At 36.1% G+C, this 18689-nt stretch overlaps 1 protein-coding gene across 1 annotated transcript; it reads left to right on the top strand.

Annotated features, from left to right (window-relative positions):
- The first annotated feature begins 4976 nt into the window (after positions 1 to 4976).
- Positions 4977 to 17031, top strand: LOC120634884 (protein FAM98A). The gene is made up of 10 exons (XM_039905734.1): positions 4977 to 5159; positions 6450 to 6676; positions 7422 to 7561; positions 10210 to 10345; positions 11137 to 11291; positions 12136 to 12336; positions 12879 to 12962; positions 13470 to 13687; positions 15427 to 15701; positions 15799 to 17031. The coding sequence occupies exons 1-10, from the start codon at positions 5122 to 5124 to the stop codon at positions 15951 to 15953; spliced, it is 1629 nt and encodes a 542-aa protein (XP_039761668.1). The 5' UTR covers positions 4977 to 5121; the 3' UTR covers positions 15954 to 17031.
- Positions 17032 to 18689: the final 1658 nt, after the last annotated feature.

Here is an 18689-nt window from a genome sequence, read left to right as displayed (position 1 = left end):
GCTAGTTAGGGTTAAAAAAATGTTTACTATATTGCGGATTTTGCAATGCAAATGTTCTATTGAGGAACCAAAGTAGGAAGGTACTTTTAAAATAACTAAATGTAAAATGTGTTCGTACTTATAGAGATAATTACTGGAATAAGTATTTCATTATATTATTATGTTATAAGTTTATTACGCTGTAATTGTAATAAAATAATTTTAAGAATTATCTTCTAATAATTATTTTATTACAATGATTAGTAGGTAGGTACGTACTAATTGTAGGAAAATGATCCTACTTTTTTCGTGACCAGGGTGAGGGTTAAATGGTTTTAGAATTATCTCGTAAAGATAATTATAGAAATAAATATTTCATTATATTGTTCTTATTAAATAAATATTACTAAATCGTTATACTCTAATTAAAAATATAATCATCTCTTAATTTATTATCTAGATATCTTTAGGTAGTATTATGCGCCTAGCTTTACTTATACCGCCCGCTTTCACTCGTGAACTAAATCTATACAGATTGTTTTTTTTGTTTGTTTGTACCCAATAGGCTACGAAAGTACTGGACTGACTTTAACCGTTTCTTTCCAAAGGAAAGCTGTCTTATCATGAAATAGGCTATAATTTAAGCTCAAAAAAATTGGAGATCCTTAAGAAATTTTTTATAATATCACCCAAAGTAATAAATTTTTCCAATAAAATTATTAATGAAACATAAAAATTGAGAACTACATAATTAAATTACTCATTTGATAGTTAAGTCCAATAGAAGCTTATGTGTTCTAAAATTGCATTAGATCACCGGTAAAAACATTACATTAGTATCGCAGTATTAATTCTTATTCAAATCAATAGTTATATCATCAAGGGTATTATATATAGAAAAATACTTTTTAATTTATTTCAATCTGAAATTTAATATAGAAGTTATCGCGAGTTTAAAACATTTAAGAACTAAGCAAAACTTAATTTTAAAAGTTATTTTTAAGAACAATTATTTTTACAAGAATACACTTAATATAAAAACAAACGCAGCCAAAGTCGCTTGCGACAACAAGTGTTATATATATTTCATAATCAATACATACATATTTGAAAATTTAATTTATGTACATAAAAATAAAATAAAAATTAAAAAGAAAGTGGACTGTAATAATATTAAAATTATTAGGCTACATATGCAATTCATTTAAGGTTTATTGCATATCTTTTTATTACAAACTAGCGGACCCGCGCGACTTCGTACGCGAATGAGTCAACTTCAAAAAGTAGTCGTATGTTCACACGCTCTCAAAAAAGATATTTATTGCAGTTTTTGCAACATTTCTCATTCAAATTTTATTTAATTCATTTCAATTATATTTATTTATTAGGAAGCCAACGTGTATACAACCTATCTTAAAATATGGACACATTTAACAATTGTTTTATAATGCTGTACACCCCACTTAAAGGCTAACTCAGCAAGCATAACACAAAAGACACTCTTTGTTTACCACCAAATTTTGTGATATTTAGCCGCTAAACAAAAGAAATTTAAAATAAAAAAGAGAAAAAAGAAATAAACCTACTTACATAACCAAGAAAAAAAAAATAACTTCAAAAAATAAATAAATGACTAACAATCTTGCCGTACTTTTAAAAGTTTTTTGACTTCATTTTTGAAACACGGGGCGGAGCGTCGAAAAATATCCAAGCCAGCACTTCCAACCAATTTGTTGTAGGTAACAACTATTCTACACAATGGAGCGGATCTGCCCAGATTTGATGTAGCGATTCTAGGTCTGAACATTAGCTTATTCATAATACGACCTTGCATTATGCTTTGGTACCGCCAATCGCACCCTGCTCATCAGATTTGGGCAATCGATCGCTCCGTCTATTTTTCTGTTTACTTTTCAGGAAAGAGAGATCAATAAAGTCCCTGCGATCAAACAGTGACAACGCTTTGTATACATTCAGTAGATCAGCGTAGGTAGTAGACCTTTTTTAAAATGTCCTTGTATGCAAGGTGCCGTAAAAACTTCTTCTGGACTCTCTCTATCCTATTCATGTGTATTTGATAAAATTGGCTCCATGCAATAGAACAGTATTCAAGTTTGCTTCGTACAATCGAATTAAATAGTGCTTGCTTGGTAGAAGACTTTTTAAAGTCCTTTGTATTTCTAATGATGAATCCCAAGAATTTCAGAGATTTTTTAATCATATGTATTAAACTTAATTTACTATCCACAATTACGCCCATATCTTTTATTTAGTTTACTTTTTATTAATGGTAGCCATTGGTCGTAGCGTGATGTTATATAGCCTTAATTTATACTACCAATACAAAAAAATCGAAATCGTTACAGCATTTTCGGAGATAAGCGCGGTCAACCAAACGAACTTAAAAATATTTCAACTATGCCTATCTAAAAAACCACGTCAATCTAAAACTCCGTTGCGCGGATTTTGAAAGACAAATGTGGAAAAAATAGCGATGTTATCCTGTAGGAGCTGTTGGCTTTTCCGGGATAAAAATAAGCCTATGAGCTATTCCAGAATACGCATGCATTCGATCGTTGTCCCATATGCCTAGTGACGTGTATCTGTGAAGAGTTTTGTCCTTTTTCTCCGACAATATTCATCAGATCAAATTTTGACCGGGGGATGTTTTTTAATTGATACTGAGTCAAAAACCGTCTGTCTGTCTGCCTATCTGTCTGTTCGGGCATCACATGAAAACTGCTGAACGTTTTTATCCCGTTAAACAGTAAGTTTCCTCAATTATCCTCAACTATAATTTTTTATCAATTTTACTTCATAGCTCCGTTAAATTTGAATCGATTTTAATAATTCTTTTTTTATGTGAAAGTGTGTACTATAAAGCACGTATTTTCTAATTTAAATATACAGAAATCTTCCAGTTACCGATTTATTGTAAGTAGGTATAAATAGTCTTTGTGAGACAAAATAATATTCTCTTTATAAACAAAAAACTGATATTTAGAATCAACTTAACAGAAACGGACATGAATTAGTGATATCTGCATATCGTCTGCGAAAGGCGCAGAACTTCTTTGTGGGGTTGAGTTTACGCTTTTACAACATGATTTTTAACCAGTTACCGTCTTAGACTGCATCATCACTTGGTAAGTGACAAAATTGTATCTTCTTACGGGCGGAAATAATATCCAAATATACGTGTACCTAATAATAAACAGGGATAAACCTATCTTATAGTAAACACATTAATTGTATCCCTGTCAGAGGATATAATCAAGGGATACAATTGCAGGCACAGATTATTATGAATATGAGTGAGATTGCAGTCAAGGGCTAACTTGTAGAGATATGAAAAAAAATATATATCATTGATGTAATTTGAAGTCGGCTTGGAGTTGGAGAAGATAATAAATCTGTCAACAGAATTCCAATGACTCATTGGCAAATATATTCTTATACTCAAAATACTACATAGAAATTGTCTTCCAAAATTTTCTGTTTAGTTTAAAAATCTTCACAAAGTGGTTAAATCTTCTATTTATAATCCTTGAATATCTTTTATGGAGGGTAGAGGTAAGGAGAGTCATCTTATATGGGAGAAAAGTTGAAAAAGTGTCCAGTTGTTGCGCTAAATAACAGTTCAAAAATCCTCCACAATGGCGCTGGTGGATGCACAGGGTATGGTATGAATTATGGAGGGTAGAGGTAAGGAGAGCCATCTGTGTATATGAAAAAGTGTCGTCAAAATGTATTAAATTAGGATGGCGCCACATTTGCATCAGGGTAACTCTTAAAAGAAGCGCCAAATATAAATATTGTTAGAGTAGGCTTGAAAAATAAACAAGAAAGTATGGAGATACAAGGAAGTAAGGTTATATTTACCACAATATTTTGTACAACGTAAGTTGTTGAAATTCTCAATAATTAACTACTTTAGTCGATAATGACATAAAATTTTTTAACTCGGCATACTTCAATTCATCTACGATTGCTACATTCATACCATACCCTGTGCATCCACCAGCGCCATTGTGGAGGATTTTTGAACTGTTATTTAGCGCATACACTGGACACTTTTTCAACTTTTCTCCCATATAAGATGACTCTCCTTACCTCTACCCTCCATACAAGAAAGGGATGTCGAGTTTCATCTGTCAATAGGAACAATACCGATATCTCGATATTTTTTTATTTTATCGATTTATTTTAATATCGATACAAATTAAAGATGTGTTTAGTTTATCCGGTTATGTTTACGCTTTGACCAAAAATAAACCAACAGGACAAGTGGAAGTGACACATTCTATAATAACTTTTTTTTATTGATTAGGCCACCTATTGATAAATACAGACTTTATGGGTGGCCACTTATTTTCAAAAAATAAAAATGGTAGACGGTAAATAAGCCAGACTCCATAGTAGAATATTTTAACATCATTCAATTTTTAATGGAACCTATTCGAAAATATCCCTCACCAAATTAAAAAAAACAACAACACAACAAATTTAATACCACCAAAAAAACCAAGTCTTAAAACCTTCGCCTTGCTACTAGTCGGTTAAAAGGCACGCAATTAATTTGTTAGCAAAATGACCCAGACAACTAATTTTTTAATTAAATGGAAAGAAAATTTTTGCAAAAACCTAACTAAGAGAAGAAATTTTAAAGTGTCTTTAATTAGTATTCATTCTTATAATTAAGTATTGTTTTCAGTGTTAATAAGATTTATTTACGTATTAATTACTGATAAGGAAAAAGGTGATAGCATTATGGCTGGAAAAATAAATAATCACGCAGTAGTTTTCATAAAAGAGTTCCATTCATTTACAATTGGACTTCTTAAAAACATTGTTTTCCATTCATTTTTGTTACCTGGTCATGTCCGGTGATGTAGTCGCCAAAAATTTCGATTTTATATATTTCGATAACCACTCTAAATCGATTCATCGATCTTTTTTCGAAAAGCCTACTCTACGGACGGGCTACGACAGCTAAACTCAAGCGTCAAAGAAGCGACGGCTTTGGACTGATTTTTAATTTATCGATTCTTTTTAGTGAATTTTCTATTAAAGAACCAAATGTTCAATATTGCTTTTAAAGTGTTATAGTGCCGCAAAAAGCTACATAGCTTTTGAAACGAAATGGAAAACGAAATATTGGACTCTTTAAATGATTTGGGGTAAGTTACACTTATAGGTTATTTTAGATCATTAACATCAAATCTTGTAGAATTCGCTCTTATAACGTTTAAATGATAAGAAAATCTTTGGTGTGGAACGCCGGCTTTAACCCTGCTCGAATTTTCTAGTAAATCATAGTTCTACTTTATCAATATGGTATGTTTGAAGTTGCATTTTTTCGTATAGAAAAACGTTAAGTTTAAGGCTTACCGGTATTTAACATGCGATATATAAACTAAAAGAACTTTATTGATTAGGCAGTGATTATTATAACGTAACATGAATATGTTAAAGTTTTAAAAGTAGAAATTTATTGTTTATGCATACAATATTGTGCAATACTGCAAATTTTATATCATCTTCCCCAGGTTACTAGACCTAATAATCCTATTTCTGGGCACGGTAATACTCTGTCATAGGAGACAGGAGATTAGAGAATGGAGTTATCCTGCTGCTCATACTAAACATATGTTTTTTGGCAGGCTTTATCAATTATTTAGTATAAGAAGTTAATGATCTTGATTGACATGCTCAGGAAGTGTTTAGGCGGAAAATGCTAAATTCATTTAGCATTAGGGTTAGCAGTAATAGTAGAAAATTAAAAACCTTACAATTGTTTACTAACCCCACTAGGAAACCAAAACTAGGACCTATCTAATAGACTTATGAGGCAGTTTTTATGTGTAATGACAAATTATCACTTATTTGTTATCTAACTTGGCCATGTATTAGCACAGTGAATCTTACATCTGTACATGAGAGTTGTTATATGAAGTCATTCCAATCCACAAGGTTTCTAATTGGTCTCCAAGATGCCATTTTACTTTCTTTGGCATCTGTTTGTAATTTAGCAACTGGTTGCAACTTACAGAAAGAACAATAAATATTTAAATAATAAATTGAAAACTAGAAGCTTTTTTGCTGGAATAAGGTAGTGAAAAAAAACTGTTGTAAAGAGCATTGCACCAGAGCTGCTGCATATCATGACCTGTCCAAATATACAATGTAATATATTGTGATCAGATTGAGCAGTATCTATCTATCTTATCATGATCATGACATGATCCAAATGATCACAATATGGGTTCAATATAGTGATTGGATCAGGCAAATTATACTTTATATGAATAATGAATGAATGCAAGGCTTTATATGAATGTTACTAGTGGGTTTTACAGTCCAATTATGTTAATACTCTTGATAACGTAAGCCATTAACAAACATACAATTTATGTTTATCTGTGCACACATACCTTAAACCTTTGAGTGACAAAATGAAATTATTTCAGATATGAAGGCCAAGATGAAGTGGCCTTCGCAAAGGCCCTTGATGGGGGCCCCAAGTCCCTGGAGTACACTAAGCTTGTACATATCTTAGCTGAAGAACTAAAGAGATTATGTAACGTAGAAGAGACAATCAGTATGATGAACAGCCCTGATGAATCTAGCTCTTTCCTTCTTGAGCTAAGTTCATTTTTGAAAGAACTTGGGTGTCCATATAAGAAATTAGTTACAGGTTTGTATTTTGGTACACTTAGAATTGAAATAAACGAGTGTGATACGCATCTTAACTGCCCTTTGCATGCCCTTAATTGATCTTGGTTTTGTCCCAGGGTATCTTTCCTTTTCAATTAGAACTCTCAGGCACGTAGGTTTCGTTGCAATTTTTTCTTCACTGTTGAAGCAAGTGATGTTTTAATTAAAATGCACATAACTTGGAAAAGTTAGAAGGGTGTGGTGGGATGAAGACTGCCCCTCGAAATTGAAGTTGAAATCCTAGCCACTCTTGATATGTATGTGATAAAAGTTTTAAATCATATAAGCATATTAATACAAATTCAGAAATTCATTTATTTCAAGAAGGCCTAATTGAGGAGAACTTTTGAGAGTTTAAATTAGACAGACTTGAGTTTTCAAAAGTGCTCCTTTCCAAAAGATTGTAGTGGCTGTACCGCCAGTTTAAATAATAAATTATACTTAGAAAAAACTAGCAAGAAATTCAGCAGTTGCGCTTTATAACTTCATTAAACAATAATTTTTCTATATTGTGTTTGTAAAAGCAGAGTGACCTGCTTCCAATTAAACCTGGTTATCAGGAAAAAACACAAATTATTTAATGTGTTTTAATTCATTGTTCATTCAAAGGTGTTTATGATAATAATATTACCTACATGTTTTATACGCATAATATGAACTCAACCCCACAAAGTACTTTTCTCAGACATGCAGATATTGAAATTAAAAACAATCTCTTATTTCAGGTCATATGTCAGCTCGACTTCAAAGCAAAGAAGATAGGATCCTACTGTTAGATTATTTAGTATCTGAACTCATGGCTGCAAGGATGGTCAGCATTGACTGTCCGAAAGTAAAACCAGGATCTGGCATGGAGATTGTTATGGTACTAGTGATAATAAACTTACCTTTTTTATTTCCTTCAATATGGTAAAAGGGCCATTGTATTACAGTCATATCTATCTGCGGCTTTTTACAACCCACTTTACTACACAAGATTCTTTCAGTCAATAATTTTGCAAGAAAATATACAAATTCAAATTAAAAATATTCATTATTCATGTAAGCCTATTGCAGGCACTTATGATGCATTGATACATATAATAATAATAATAATAAAATAGCTTTATTATTCCATACAACGGTTTACATATTATTTTAAATGGATTCTAAATTTACATTATTAAATTCTAAATACAACAAATGTTTAGGTTAGTAATTTTTCTTAAAACTATGTTAGATTTAATATTTGTTGTAAGGACCGCATTTGGCGGTGAAAGCCTCCTCCATGAGTAGCCAGGACTTTCTGTCCATAGCTGCTCTTGCCCATGATTTTCCTGCTATCTGTGTTATATCATCAGACCACCTTCTTAATGGTCGGCCTCTTCTGCGCTTAGAGTCTCGTGGGTACCAATTTGTAACTATGTATGACCACCGCTTGTCTTTGACTCTTTGTATATGTCCTGCCCATTTCCATACGTTATGTATACATATAAGGTAACATAATTGTGAGGTAACGTAAGGTAACATAAACCTAAGGCTACGAAGGTTCCAAAAGCGCCCTGGTCAATGAAGAACCCCTAACAAAATTTTTTTGTTATCACCTTCTGTGTCAATTAATATTTAGCTATGAAGTGCAATTCACACCCAAGAATTTTATGTTAACCCTTTATATTAAAAAAAGCAACAAAAAGCCACGACGACCTCCCTGGCGAAACGGTGAGCGCTGTGAATTAGGTAGGAGGTCCCGCCAGGCGCAATTTTGGATTTTTCTGTGGTCTGGTCTGGTGGTTGGCTTTGGCCGTGGCTAATTACCACCCAAGACGTGCCGCCGAACACTAAGTTCCGATGCGATGTCGCGTAGAAACCAATTAGTGATGTGACTACCATCCCTACCAGGTTTGCTCGCTACTATCTTAAGCTGCATCATCACTTACCACCCTCTCTCGCTAAAGTGGTACAGTGGTTTGAAGCTAATAATTTGGTTCTTAACGGAAAAAAAACCAAGTGTATAAAATTCACTTTACCTAATGTTAAACACGTGAAAACCACTGTACTACTTAATAATGAGGAACTGAAACTGGAGGATACGACAGTTTTTCTAGGAATAACGTTAGATTCTAAACTTCAATGGGGCCCTCATGTAAATAATTTATCGAACAGGCTTAGTTCTGCTGCCTATGCGGTAAAGAAGATACGCCATATGACCGACGTAGAAACTGCGAGACTGGTATATTTTAGTTACTTTCACAGCATTATGTCATATGGAATTTTACTTTGGGGTAATGCTGCTGATATTAGCACTATTTTCGTGCTGCAGAAGAGGGCTGTTCGTTCTATCTACAAAATGGGTCCGAGAGAGTCATTGAGAGATAAATTTAAAGATTTTAAAATAATGACAGTGTATAGTCAGTACATATTTGAAAATTTAATGTACGTCCATAAAAACATTTCTAAATTTAAGAAAAAATGTGACTGCAATAATTTAAACATTAGAAGTAAGAATAAACTTACAGTGCAGTATACTAGGTTACATAAAATTCATAATTCGTTTAAAGGAAATTGCATACAATTCTACAATAAACTACCAATTGACATCTTGGAGATGTCTCTTAAAAAGTTCAAAGTTTGTATTAAACGTAAGCTTATAGAAAAGTCCTATTATAGTATAAAGGACTACGTAAACGATAAAAAAGCTTGGGTGTAAATTATTGCTCTAACCAGGTTGCTCTTCTAATAATTTAAAATGACATTGTGAGATGGCGATAACAAAAAAAAAAAAAAACACCCGGCTAAGTTTGTTGTGGGCTTCTTCTTAGACCGGGACGCGTTTGGAACCCTCGTAGCTTTAGTTTTAAGTTTACGAATGTGGTTATCGCCATCATCTCACTACCGTGTAATTTTTATGTACGCATCAAAAGTGCTACCGGTGGGCCTACTTGAATAAAGATATTTTTGACTTTGACTTTGACTTTGACACCAGGTGAGATTGCAGTTAAAAGCTAACTTGGCTAAAGGTCATGAGAGAACATGACCAAAGTTTGTTTTAAACGTAAGCTTATAGAAAAGTCCTATTATAGTATAAAGGACTACGTAAACGATAAAAAAGCTTGGGTGTAAATTATTGCTCTAATCAGATTGCTCTTCTAATAATTAAAAATGACATTGTGAGATGGTGGTAACAAAAAAAAAAACACCCGGCTAAGTTTGTTGTGGGCTTCTTCTTAGACCAGGACGCGTTTGGAACCCTTGTAGCTTTAGTTTTTAGTTTACGAATGTGGTTATCGCCATCATCTCACTACCGTGTAGTTCTTATGTACTCATCAAAAGTGCCACCTATGGGCCTACTTGTATAAAGATATTTTTGACTTTGCCATGTTCATTTAAAAGCTTGTATGGAATGAATAGGTATTTTAAATGTGCTATAACATTTCTTAATTTGTTTTTGACCTATGTATAAGTGCTTTGGGGTTGGGCCCTGTGTATTAATTAATTTAATGTTATTATTATTGACACATGTTTTATTTATTTCAGCAAGAATCCCCCACTGCAAAAGATCTGAAGGAAATATTAATAACCCTCAAATTCAACAAGCCACCGCCAAATATTACGCCGGATATATTATTCTCAAAATTGGAAGCCAAACTAAAGGACACCATACAGAAGGAAGGTAATATTAATTATGGAAATTATGCTTAATTTGCTATACTCCGCGAAAAGCAGGAGAAATTTGATTGGCAGCAGGTCTCTGTCAGTAGAGTATCTCAAAGTCTAAGATCCACCAGACCAGAGAAAAATCAGAAATTATAGATTCCCAAATAACCTGTGCTGGGTCGATGGGGAGACTGTTTTAGAGCATAGACCCACTACACTACTCTAAGGCGGGGTGGTGGGCTTTGAAAGCATTATCCTAAGTAAGTTATAATAACCGGGAGCAACGGCTTAACATGCTCTCCAAGACCCAAGAGTTAACAACACCAATTTTTTTTTACGGAAATAGTTAAATGGTTAAGGCTGTAGGTCACAGTTGGCCTAGTGCGAGTTGGTGAACTACGTTCCCTTTAGTGGCTGTAGATTATATAGAAAAACAAAAACATAAATTATAATCTATATATATAAAAGAGAAAGTGTGTGGGTATGTTCCGTATAGGCTACGAAACGGCTGGACCGATTTCAATGAAACTTTCAGGGAATCTCCGGATTGACCTGGCGAGTAATCCCGTAAAGTTTGGTGACGATCGAAGCACTCCTATTTTTTAACTGTCAAATACACTATTCTCTGCGCCACAGGGACAGCATGAGCACACCGACCCGCATTGGAGCAATGTGGTGGGTCTATGCTCTAGAACAGTCTCGGTTTTAGAGGCAATACCAAAAATAAACCATAAACTCAGCAATAATAGGCTGTGGATGATGAATTGTAGCATGTGCAAGTACATTCTAGAACTTCTTGGTTTCCAGGTGAGCAGCTAGTGGGCAAGCCGCTGTATAACAAAGCTTTATCGGAGAAGGATTGGAAAAATCTAGAAACATCATTCAATGAGATGTACGATGAGTACAGACTGAGAAGAGAAACGCTCATCACGAGATTGGAATGTACCATTCAGAGTTTTGAAGTAAGTTGACTCTTGTCGCTTTTCAAATGTCGGAGCAATAATAAACACTGAATAACTAATTCGCTGTTCACCACCATCATCATCATTATTGTCGTCGTCGTCGTCGTCGTCGTCGTGGTCGTCGTCGTGGTCGTCGTCGTCGCGGTCGTTGTCGTTGAGGTCTTCGTCGTCGTCGTGGTCGTCGTCGTGGTCGTCGTCGTCGTCGTGGTCGTCGTCGTCGTCGTCGTCGTGGTCGTCGTCGTCGCGGTCGTTGTCGTCGTCGTGGTCGTCGTCGTCGTCGTCGTGGTCGTCGTCTTCGTCGTGGTCGTTGTCATCATAATAATCATCATAAACTTGAATGTTTTTCAGTGGGTGTATATTATAAGTATTCATGTATATTATTGATAAAAAAATTTATCAGTCATCTTAGTACCCATAACACAAGCTACGCTTACTTTGGAGCTGGATGGCAATGTGTGTATTGTTAATTTTTTTATGTTGGCGCAGCGGTCAGTACTTTTGTTTTAAGTTGCAGGTCCGGGGTTCGATTCCCAGCTGGGGCAATTTGGGAATTTATAATTTCTGATTTTCCCCTGGTCCGATCTGGTGGGCGCCTTCGGCTGTGGCTAGTTACTACCTACAAAGACGTTTTAGCAACTTAGCGTTCGGTACGATGTCGCGTAACCCAGTATGGGTATGAGTTTAACGTAACTGCCCTACCCTTAACAGGTTAGCCCGTTACCATCTTAGATTGCATCTTCATTTACCACAGGTGAGATTGCAGTCAAGAGCTAACTTGTTTATATAACATAAAAAAAAAAAACAAGTATATATTTGACTTTGACTTTACCTTTTCCTTTTCCAGTGGTCAGACCGTCTGAAATCGAAAAAAGATCTCATACAATCAGTGTACAGACCGAAAAGGGAAACTATGAAAGTTAAACCGGATGTCAAATTCTCAGACTTCCTCGCCGCAAGAACGTCTTTATTGCAAGTGGAGAAGACTTCTAGTGCCAGTGTTAGGAAGAATACACAGAGCGAAGTGAACAAAGTGATGATTGGCAGAGTGAGTATAGTTATTCTTAACCAACTTCCTTCTAAAAAGAGGGGGTTGTCTATTTGGATGTCTTTTTAATGTATGTTTGGCATAATATCATCATCATCATATCAATTCATTACGGGCCCACTACAGGGCACGGGTCTCCTCTCAGAATGAGAAGGGTTTAGGCTGTAGTCCACCACGCTGGCCCAGTCCGGACTGGTGGACTCCACAAACTTGTGAGAACATTATGGAGAATTCTCAGGCATGCAGGTTTCATAACGATGTTTTCCTTCACCGTAAAGCAAGTGATACCTTAACAGCTTCAATTAAATTATGAAAATAAGAAATTCAGTCACTTCAAATTAGTGGTTCATTGGGAAAACAAAATATATTATGGTAGGTACTGCACAGTCGCAGCTCAAAGCAAAAAAGGGAATGGCACAAAGAGCCACGACTACATAGCACAATCATAGCATAGATTACAATGTACCAAAGACTAAAGAACAAATTGTATAAAAGTTTTTTTGCAAATTTGACATGAATATGAAGAAACTTTTTATTTTCAGGTCCCAGACAGAGGTGGTAGGCCGAATGAACAGCAACCGCCACCGCCGGAAATGCCCTCTTGGCAACAGAGATCTGCACCACAGGTAAAAATTGTTCCAAATTTGAATCCTTGGTTTTCGAGGTCAATGACCGACAAAGAAGAAATGAGTGATCATTTTCTTTATAACATCAAACTATATCGACTAATAATTTTCTTTATCCAAACGCCAGAAATTACTAATTAATGTAATCTAAAATCATTTTCTACACTGTCGATAAGGATGGCTAAATTAAATAAATAAATATACTACAGCAATAGACACATCGCACTCTAGCCCCAAAGTAAGCAAAGTTTGTGTTATGGGTACTAAGGTGACAGATGAATATGTTTATGAATAATATACTTAAATACTTATAATATAAAGATAAACACCCAGACACTGTACAAGCTTTCATGTTCATCACACAAACATTTTCCTGTTGTGATATCACAGCCTTGAACTCGGAAAGCAGGGTCGCTGTTTAAATTAATTATTTGTTTGAAATATATCGGGTTAAATAAATTTATAATTAATAATTATTAATTTATAGTAATTGCTCTTTTTCCACAGGCTGGTGGCGGGCGTGGCGGTGGCGGTTTCGGGGGTGGTCAACAACGCGGCGGCGGCGCTGGATTCGGTGGTAACCAGCAGCGCGGCGGAGGCGGTGGTGGTTTCGGTGGCAACCAGCAAAGAGGTGGTGGCGGCGGTGGTAACCAGCAAAGAGGTGGTGGCGGCGGTGGCCGAGGTGGCAGGGTGCAAGGCGGTTACAACCAGAGTAATGATCAGAGGTAAATACTTTATTATAATACTAGCGGACCCTCACGACTTCGTCCACGTATGAGTCAGTCGAAAAGCTAGAACAGATCTGACGCTAACATCGTGGTTGGCTATGTACCTACTATTAATTTACGTGGTATACTGAGTTAGTAAATTGTCATTATTTTAGTTCATACGTGCATACAAACATACATCTTTCTTTACATCCATCCTCACAAACTTTCATTTATAATAAAAGTAGCCTGCATTCGATCGCTGTCCCATATGTCTTAAGACTTGCTGTTATTTGTGAAGAGTTATGTCCTTTATCTCCGAAAATAAGACTTCATTTAAATAACAAATAATAACACATGCTTGATAGTAAACACTTTTGAATAAAAAAAGAATTATTAAAACCATTCAAATTACGGACATATAACGGAGCTATGTACAAATATACATATACGGGGGTGTAAGTGGGCGTGGCTAGTACCAGTGAGCCTCCCAAATTGCCAACCTCACCTGCACGTGGTGCACCCTGCCGTTTAACCGACGAGGCTCTGGCGACCGACAAGTGGCGGTATAACCACTTCGAATTGGCTAGGCTGAACAAATGGCACAGACCGGTGTCGGGCAGCAGCGACGCCGGGGCGATCAGTCTAGCCCTGCGATGACCAACCCGCCTGCCCAGCGTGGTCATTATTGGGCATATCTTTAATGGGAAGGAGAAAAAAAGAACTTGGAACTCCCTACAAAAGACCTATGTCCAGCAGTGGACGTCTATCGGTTGATGTGATGAACGGAGCTATGAAGTAAAATTGATAAAAACTTTCATCCCATTTCCCGGAGGAAACTTATTGTTTTTATTATGACGTTATTGTGTACGTACCAATGACAAGGTAGATTGGAAGCAGCCAGCCTCGCTCTCATCTCCCGCAAGATAGTAAAATGATTGTAAATGTTGATGTTGGAAAAGAGCAACTACTGAGTTTCTTGCCGGCTCTTCTCGGTAGAATCGGCTTTCCGAACCGGTGGTAGAGTCACTACAAACATACATACTTGACGTTTCAAAAGTGTTTATAAAGTAGGCCTACTTGAAATAAATAAATTTGAATTTGAATTATTTCGGGATGAAAAGTATTATTAAAAAAATAGATTGAAACCGCCTACCGGACATTTGTCAGTTGATCATATCCTACAAAAATAAACAGTTGATAGAACCTTATAAAAGCGTAGTGTGGATTAAAAGAAAATGTTATTTTGACAGAACTGTATTTAAATTATTTTTTCGTTTTACTCTTATTCATAATTTTTTAGGTAGGCATATAAGCCGGACTAAGGGACTCTTTCGAATCTTTAAAAAATGTTTCTTTTAACACTGTCAGATCTATTAATTTTTTTGTATGAATTTAATACTGAATTTAGAAAAGTCAAAAAGTTGTTTAAAACTAACAACTTTTATAGGAACTACAAGAGAGCGAGAGCTTTCTGGATTTTTTTTAACCCTGTATACTGAATCAACCTATAAATACTTGAGAACATAAACTATGTATTAAAGTCATCTTCAATGAGCAAGATAGTATAATTTTAACGCGTTTTTCAATGAAACAAGTGATTTTGCTTGTCATATGGTTAGTGGATTAATTGCAATTACTATAAAAAAAAAGATTTTCCACCGGGTAGAAACCTCCCACAGCCTGATTTCTCACCCACAAGGCGGTTATCATGATATCAGTAGGTTTTCTCTACATCACTTGCATGTTGTCCACAGACCCCAAACAAGTCCCGCGGGTTACCAAAACACGCGAAACTACCAAACGTATGAAGTACCCCCGGGTGGTTACCAACAACAGAAACCAACCGGTTACCAAACGCAGCAGAGCTTCGAAGGCAACTACAACGGTAGCCGCAGTTACAGCAGCCAGGGCTACAACAGCAACCCGGGCTATAATAGCAACCAGAGCTACAATAGTAACCAGGGTGTCAGCAACAACCAGGGTTATAGCAGTAACCAGGGTTATGACAGTTCTGGCGGTTATAATCAGGGTGAGTTCCCTATTGTATTTATTTTTTCACAATTTGGAACATAATTATGATTATATAAAGGTCAAATTTGCCTGCAATTTAATGTTTTTATTCGCAGGCGGCGGCGGCGGCGGTTACAGGAATCAAGGGGGCGTGTTCAACCAGGGCCAGGGGGCCGGGCAAGGCTACCAGTCCCGTGGGGGCTACCAGAACGAGCACGACGATCGCGACCGTCGCGGCAGCCGTGGGGGGTACAGCCGCGGCAGGCGTTGACACGACTCCAACACTTCTACTTCTGGGGGGAGCTGAGCAGGGCGGTAGTTTGATAACAGTGTAAAGAAAGTAGTTAGAAACCTTAATTAATCACGTAAGGCTCGAGGAGTTGGGTAGTGTCTGTAGTGCCTTGTGTCGCCGGTAAACCATATCAGGTGCGGCGAAAATGTCTCGACCACGCTTTGCTTGGGTTGATTGACCGCTCGAGTTCGATTTTGCACATGGGAGCGCGGTGGGTGCCGGCTGGGCGTGCGGGTTTGCATGGTGTTTAATATGTTTGACCCGTGAACTCTTGAAAGAAAATGGTTAAAGAGCGGTTTGATCTTGTGCAAGCGTTGAGTGGGTTTATTGGCCGTGGACCGCGGGTACCGCCGCGGCAGCCGTTGACTCGATGCCGACACTTCTACTTCTGGGGGAGTCGAGAACATTAATTAATAAGACCGTGGACCGCGGGGGTACCGCCGCGGCAGCCGTTGACTTGATGCCGACACTTCTACTTCTGGGGCAGTCGAGAACATTAATTAATAACGCGAGGCTTGAAAGGGGAGCACCCCCACCTTTAAATTTTTGATACTTGCTAGAAACTAGTGAAAGATCGGTTTATTCTGAGCGTGGAGTGGGTTTATTGACCGCTCGTGTTCGATTTCGCACTTATCGGAGCACTGGGTAGTGGAAGGAGCGCTTGGGTGTATATTCCCCAAGGCTTTTAAGCCCGTCCACACTTGCTAGAAGTCGGTTAAAGAGCGAATAGATAAATTTTTCTAACCGAACCAAATATGGGTAAATACATTTCGGTTATTTCCAAACAGGGGCCGTACTAGAACAGTATTAATTATCTTCAATTATATTTTTTTGAGCCCTATTACTCCTAAAAATAAAGATTATAATTCTTAATCGAAACTTTAACATTTCTAATTATAATTATACTGCTTTAAGCGATGGTAGCAAGGCATACATCCTTGGTTTTGGTGACAAAAGACTTAAGGACGGTAGCATTCTTATTGACTACAGTTCCCCAGCATGATGCATCTTCTTATAACCTTATTATATAAAGCAAATAAACAACCTTATATTTTCATTTGTTTCTTTTTTTCATTGTTATTAGATGTAAATGTTAACAGCCAATACAGTTCTGCGCGACGAATGGGAGACGCCATGTTTATTAATAATCATAAGAAAGGTATTAATGTATATTATTCATAAAAATATTCATCAGTCATCTTAGTACCCATTACACAAGCAACTTTGGGGCAAGGTGGCGATGTTTATATTGTCGTAGTATATTAATGTATAATGCGGCATTTCATTTTTCTTTGTTATTAATTGTTATTAATGAAAAGCAATAATACTTATGCAACATAGTGTTCCGTAGCCAATATTTTTAGATATATAAAATTTGACATATACTAATTACTATAATATTAAGTATTTAGTATTAGGAAAAATTTATTAAATTGAAAAGTAAAGCAAGTTTGTTTTCTTTGTATATTTTAATTGAACAACCTCTTTGGTATAATGGTTTGCATGTTTATCGTCGGATCAGCACGGCTAGCATGGGCATGAGACAATTTTCTCCCCGGGGAAAGGATAAAAATTTATCTTCCCCCGAAGCTTTATCAAGTTTCCGAGTGGGCAAAAATGGAAATAATATCTTTTTAATATAGTAATAATAAACAGGGTAAACTTCTTCTATTCTCTGCCACCGATCTTTAGCCGGCGGACACGTTAATTATATACCTTGTAAGGGAATATAATTTTTGTCTAGCGCCTGTGCTAGCCCTGCAGGGGGTCCTTATAATTATCGGGGCGGATCAGCCCGCAGTCAAGAAATTGCAACTCATACATAGCCAGTTCCGGTTATTATCCTTAATAATATGTGATAATATTTATTAAAGCCCAGCGCATTGTAGCGGCGTGGTGGGTCTTAGCTCTAAAAAACACCCTATTAGAAGACTATTGTAACCAGCAGAGGGACGTTTATTTTTTATTTTATTGATAATGTTACAATAAAACTTCTAAAATATTTCAATGGTCGTACCATTCCACGCCCGCGTGGATTGGTACCAAGGAACAGGCTGCATTTCTACGCTGGGCAGCCAGGCTGATTCTATGCGTAATAAATGAGCCAGCTGTCACCAGATGAGGCAATCAAAATCTTTCTAAAGATTTTTTTTCTACTCGGACTCCATGGCACCAGGGTCTCCACCGCAAATTAAACATATAATGAAAAAATAGAAATCAATTTATTTAAAGGAGCCATTCGATTTTTTTTTTTTTTTTTATCAAATATACATTTATTATTATTTACACGTTTAGTATAATATATTTACAGAAAAATAAAGATAATTAAACCTAAACCAGTGTCACTTAATTGTATGTGTACATGTGAACTTTCGATACCTTATGAATCGTAGTTAACTTTAACATCGGTAGAGAATCTCATACTTGGCACTCTGGTATTTTGCATTGATATATCAAACAAATGTAATATTATATCCTGTAGAAATCTGACGCCTGTTTTCACTAACGAAGTACAAGGCAATGCCTAAGTAAGTAACGCGTAATTAAAGAAAATTCCTAGGCATATATTTATATTTCATCAATCGATTTTCACTAGGCAACTCATTTTAACTAATCTGTGTATGGTTTTAGCTACAAGTGTATTAACTTTTTCATTTTTCTTATGGATTTTAGGTTATTAAAAACAATATCGAATTTATATTTTTTTCATTTGTC

Source organism: Pararge aegeria, chromosome 25 (genome assembly GCF_905163445.1).
Source record: "Pararge aegeria chromosome 25, ilParAegt1.1, whole genome shotgun sequence".
Taxonomy (NCBI): Eukaryota; Metazoa; Arthropoda; class Insecta; order Lepidoptera; family Nymphalidae; genus Pararge; species Pararge aegeria.
The sequence above is the reverse complement of the archived record's forward strand: the minus strand, read 5'-3'. Positions and strand labels throughout refer to the sequence as shown.